Source organism: Mesitornis unicolor, unplaced genomic scaffold, assembly GCF_000695765.1.
Source record: "Mesitornis unicolor isolate BGI_N332 unplaced genomic scaffold, ASM69576v1 scaffold49242, whole genome shotgun sequence".
Classification (NCBI taxonomy): Eukaryota; Metazoa; Chordata; class Aves; order Mesitornithiformes; family Mesitornithidae; genus Mesitornis; species Mesitornis unicolor.
In genome coordinates this window covers 1-5,905 of record NW_010169445.1, presented here as the reverse complement: position 1 = coordinate 5,905, position 5,905 = coordinate 1, and the positions used below count along the sequence as shown (strand labels likewise).

The window sequence follows — 5,905 nt, the reverse complement described above, 5'->3', positions numbered from 1 at the left end:
CCTTGATATGCCTTGAGATGGCACCAAGGAATGATGGTTCTTTATATTTTTCCTTCTGAGGATGAAAACATCAGCCAATTAATCTTCACAATACCCACACAATATAAAACACATTAAAAGCATTAAAAGGTTCAAATGATTTGGATCATATCAATAAGTATTTCATTTTATTTTCACAAGAATTACAAGAAACATTACCTTAATAAAAAACCCACATTATATTAAAAAAAAATATTTCTATACATATTGCATCAATGTTCCTTAATCTTTATTTTTACTCAGAGATAATTCAGAAAACTAGTTTCTAATTCCCTAAGCTGTTAAATAGGTCCTTTCAACATAAGCAAAACCATAATGGTTAAAACAATATTTACTTAACCAAGTAAGGTATTATGTGGTAAGGCAGCGTAGCAAAAGATGGTTAAGTAGACCTAAACAGCTCTTCTGAACCTAGAGCTGCAAGCTCAGTTTCCAAATCAGTTCATGAAATTCAGTTCAGAGTTCAGAAATGCTCTCAAGAAATAAAGATAGGTAGCATGGCATCTTAACCAACTCATCTCCTGACAAGACAGAACGTGAATCCGATTAAGGCTCAAAGTTTTCGGACAACTGGAACTGAGGTCTTCAAAAAAAATCCCAGCTGCAAATTACCAAAACCATAAGAAATTCCAAACCATGTTCTCAGCTTCTGAATTCAGAACACTGTCTCATGTTTCTCCTGTCATAGTTTTCACATTTTATGGATTTTAGGCAGAAAGTCTCAGACCAAATGAGTTTGGACTTATTAGTTGTATGACAGCTCCCATACAACAGAGGACAAATAATCAAGACTGGGTAACTAAGAGTTTCTTAGAGCAAGGAATGCTGTATTTCTTCTCATATCTTCCTAGCTTTATACATGCAGAAAGAAGATGCTAGATAACCAGGATGAAAGAGCTGCCAATCATCCAAACCAAAATATTTGAGAAATCAAGACAATTAAAACAAACAGTCAAGTCCTGAAGCTGTCATAACCATATGCCATATCTAAGGCTAGAGACAGCCTGCACATGACAGCACATGTGACTAGCCTCAGATATGATAGCAGTTGACTGAAACATAATTAGATACTGCCAATGAAAGCATGACTTAAAAGGATGGACTCAGTTCTAAACACCTCATTTGATATAAGACAAAATTGCATATGAAAACATTTCATAGCCATACAAAATCAGCTCTTTTTATGTAATGGCATAGAAAAAAAAATAACAATTTTGCTAGGAAGTATGGATTTCTGAGGCATTCATCCTCAGGATCCCAGAAGACAGCTTAAGAGGCAGCCTGAAAAATGACTGCAATTCTACATAAAAGTTCTTCCTCTTTATCTGGCTTTATCTATCTCTGCAGAACTAAAGTCTTCCACAACCACAGCAGAAGCAGTGTCTTATCCACCCTTGCCCCTTCTCCAGGGTTCAGAGCACTGTTCTTACCATTAAACACATTTCACTCTCTGTCAACCTCAATGCAGGAACATTATTATTATTATATGCAGTGGAATCCCTTTGGGAAGCATTTAAAGATAAACCCAACAAAAATAAATGCCACTAGATTCATCCACTGCACATATAGTAGCCTCACCTGTGGTATGTTTTGAAATAGTTAACACTTTGTTTTCTAATAGATTCTTGCAAAACTTCAGACTTACTGCCACAAAATTCTTCTCCAACTTGCATCAGCCTATAAAAATAAAACAAAGTTTCTAAATATTTGTTGATTTATTAATACTGCTGTTCCAACCTGAATTACAAGCCTCAATCACTACCATGAGCGTACACATATCTCCACAAAAACAGAGCACTGAAGCTAAGTTGCAAACACTTCGCTCATTCCACAGAAGTCCACGTCTCATTCTTCTCCAAATCCTGTCATAATGTCCCATACACATAAAGACAAAGAGCTATAAGCAAAATAAACATGTTTTTGAGATCCCATTATGCAGGTCAAGCTGTACAGCTCAGTAGTACCATAGTATTTTACTGCTCTTGACTGAAAATCCCTTTAAAATCTCTTAGAAACATCAAAATTGTCAGATCTGCACATCTGAAATCTTAAAGATAGACAATACCAAAAATCATATCGCACTTAAGCACTACTTGAGCAGCAAAGAAATTTATACTACCTTTCCCAAATACATCCTCATAAACTCTCACATAAGGAAGAAGTGCTTTTCACATTATCAGGAGATAGGAACAAAGTCGGCATCAGAATGTAAATATCATCCTTAATTAACTGTGCTTGTCTTATCAGAGTTCAAGTTTGTGCATATGTATTAAGTGGTCTTATGACCACATCAGTAAATACCTGCTGATAACATCAAGTACGAATATGAAGTCATCATATTTGAAGTTGGACAGATCTGTTCCCAGAAGATATGTTTTCACTTTCAGTTGAACATCCTACAAGACACAAACAAGATTTTGTTTTTAATACACTACAGACAAAAAGGTGAAGGCTCAGATGCCTGGTTCATTAGCACTTTCTGGTTTGTTTGCACTTACAACTTTTTTGAGGTTTAGAGTAGAACTCCATTCTCTGTAACATGAATGATTTCTCATTGACTTTCTAAAATAGTATTATAATCAGTTTCTTTAACACTCTATAACAAGTTCAATCCTAGATGCTTTATTGTCACTGCAAAAACAGAGCTCTGGTGTGAAACCAAGCAGGTTCACAAGACTTCAGGTTCTCCATGGCTATGGTTATGCCAGAAACATAAAGCAGTGTAACTGTGCTAAAAGAGAAAAAGCACATGAGAAGAAAATAGATTGTGCGGCAGCACACTGGTTGGCAAAAAGTGGAATCAGGGTGAAAGTCATGTTAGGATGTTTTGGTACCTTGACTGAGTTTGTAAGCATAGCAATCAAGCAGTAACTGAGTCACGGAAATTTGAATTCCATGGTTTTGATACATGTAGTTCAAAACAAGTAACTTAAAAAAAATAACCAAACCAACCTTGGAGAGACTTTTTTTAAGAACATCAGTATAAATATAACTGTAATTAATACCAGGGAGTTAGGAAGAGGTGGTCAGGGAGATAATTTTTTTTTTTGGGGGGGGGGGATAAAAAAAAAAAACCACAAACCTGCCATATTCGTGAAAGCCCATGTTCCAATTTCTTTTTTACATAGCTGCGGTCAAAACTGTTCTCTTCAGTTCCAATCACACTGCTGCCATCTGAAACTGAAGGTGAAAGGTACTGTAGGTATTTCCAAAAGCCTTGAAATGTATCCTAGTATGCTACCCATAATGAAACTTCTGCCTTAGCCATTATCATATTATCCATTATGCAAACTCCAGGAGAGCTCTATCGCTCTAAACTTTTCAAAAGAAATTAATAAAGCACATATAAATATTACATGCTAATGTAGACCAGGAGAGCTTCCGATTGCTTTATGTAAGCAACATATTCCATTCAATAACAAAAAAAAAGAGTAGCAGATACTAATATTTCAAATACAAAAGAAAAAGTTGAATGCTGACGTGAGCGCTCTACAATAGGATTCTCTAAGATATTCTACCTTTGTAGACAAGAATCATGAATGTAAAAATTTCAGAAGCAAGATTTTTATATTTCTGCCCCAGTAAATTCTGACTGCAACTCTAAGGAAAAATACTGAGACTTCTGCTTTGAACTATGCAAACAATATAGCATGCTTTTTTCCCCACTCTTATTAATCTATGCTTATGCATGAAATACTGTCAATCATATAAGAGATGTCTTTCATTCTTCCAAATTATTTTATTTAATTCTAAAACATTCATTCCCACAGCACTGGATTACTTTCCAAAAAAGCACTTTAATGCATGGTAAACTTGTTCTGTATATGGTCCTCTCTCTCCCCATGGAGGAAATATATTTTATTTCCCTTTAAAAGAAGGTAATATTTTATACATAGTTTGTGAGCATGAAGTTGTGGTTACGCTTGCAGTCTCTGATGACACAGCATCATGCAGTTTGCTTCACAGCCTATGACTGACCACAGGAACGCTCTGCCTTAGCCAGACTGTACATACAAACTTTCGCCAGGATAAGAAAACTCTACTGACAAGGAGACAAACTATGCATATCCTTTAAAGCCCAAACCATTTAGCGATTTGACAAGAAAGATAAAAATTCACATAAAATATTACACTGGAATATTACAAAGCACAGAGCCCTCCCTCCACCCCATCATCCAAGAGGTTGCAAACACAGAAGAATTAAGATTGCCTGTAATGCCCCAGCATTGCTATGCAGCTCAGAGCTGTCTTCCCAACTCTTCTGCAATCTCCAGACAGTTTTCAGTACCTGAGAAGACTATTCACCTCCTCTTCCTGGCCCAGCTTCTCTCATCTCTCTACCTTCACTAACAGGCTTCCATCTCAAAGCCACTTCTTTTCCCTTACTCCTGATGCCAGCATTTCCTTTCAAAAACCTCCAACCAGCCCCAGGATATCATTTGGCACACACAACTCCTCCCTGCTGTGTAGGAGTCACAGGAACAGGCAGCACAAAGCCCAGATCCTGCAGGAACCTAGAGAGGGACATGGAGAAAACTAAAAAGAAAGAGGACATGTCTAACAGACTAGGGCATGTCTAACATCCTTGCCTTAGACTACATTCTTAAAAGATGGACTCTTTTCTAACCTGCTGGACTTCATGACCAGGTAGATACATCACTGCTACAATGCAGACAGGAAGGCAAAGGAAAGAGTAGGACATTTAACAGCTCCTCAATGACTCACAGTAGTGGCTTGGTCAGCCCTAACGTGTGAAGCACGTTATTTGAGGAGAAAAATAAAAATTCTTCCTAGCATCAACAAGGAATTCAGAAGTCATCCAAGGCCATGGACTGAACTGTCTCAGTGGGAATGTACGCAGCTTTCACCCAGCAAGACAACTCTAAGGCAGTGAAGTACATTCAGCTATTAAACTATGACACTACTGGTTTAGGTGCAGCTCTGGCAGCTTTTCATTCACGAGCTGATCTCATCAATGCAGGGACAGGATTTTACATGGTCATTCAAAACCGGCAAGAACAAAAGCGCCACCTGCATACTGAATCCCTTACAAGAGTGTTCCTCAGATGGTAACGTGCCACCAGGACCACACCAAGAGCTAATCCTGACCTTTGCAGTTCTTCATTACTAGGCTTCACATTTTTTTCCATAAAGTCTCCTGGATTCATTTCCCTTTCCTCAGAGAGAGTAGCAATTTTTCATGCCTAGTTTTGCTGTATACTGAAGAAGAGTCCAGAACCATAGAGAACCTACACCTGCTTTCCCTCTGCCAGAGCTAAGAAATTTTTTGTCAACTACCAAAGTGCTCTATGTCAAGCCTTGCCCTGAATTGAGACCTTGAAGTCTAGATGAATAACGTATGAATATTGTGAGCCTCCTACTAATGACCCCAGTAAGGAATGGGAGGCTGGATACAAGACTTTAATCAACCTTTTCAGATATATGCAGAACAGACCTCTGCAAGACAGCATATTTAGGAGTAGGAAGAAGAGAGTTGCTCACTGAACAAGAATGATAATGACTGGTATCAGACAGCGATAATTCAACTAAACTGAAGTACAAAAGAACACAGCAGAGCCTGACCATGTTCTGACGATGCCTTCTTCAGGTCATCCCATGCTCAATGTGAAGTGAACACAGTTTCCTTCTGTAACACTTACCAGTGCCTCATATCCCCAGTCCTAGGCTAGACTCTCTGTGAGTAGAAGAACATGGTATGCATCTTCCATCTCCCCATCAACCATCTGTTTTCTGCTTTGAACTTTTTCAGAGTATGTTTATCAGAATAAGAACTATTTGTATTTCCCATGTAAATTAAAAATATATTAAAATATAAATATATAACATATTAATAATAATAAATTAA

The 5,905-nt window shown here is 37.6% G+C and overlaps 1 protein-coding gene across 1 annotated transcript; it reads right to left on the bottom strand.

The window, feature by feature from the left end:
• Nucleotides 1–1,617: 1,617 nt before the first annotated feature.
• LOC104536654 (coiled-coil domain-containing protein 132-like) lies at nt 1,618–3,219 on the bottom strand (the record flags this gene model as incomplete). Its single annotated transcript, XM_010179340.1, has 3 exons — nt 1,618–1,716; nt 2,341–2,435; nt 3,122–3,219. Coding segments are annotated over 3 exons (292 nt in total), but the record flags the coding sequence as incomplete, so codon positions are not given.
• Nucleotides 3,220–5,905: the final 2,686 nt, after the last annotated feature.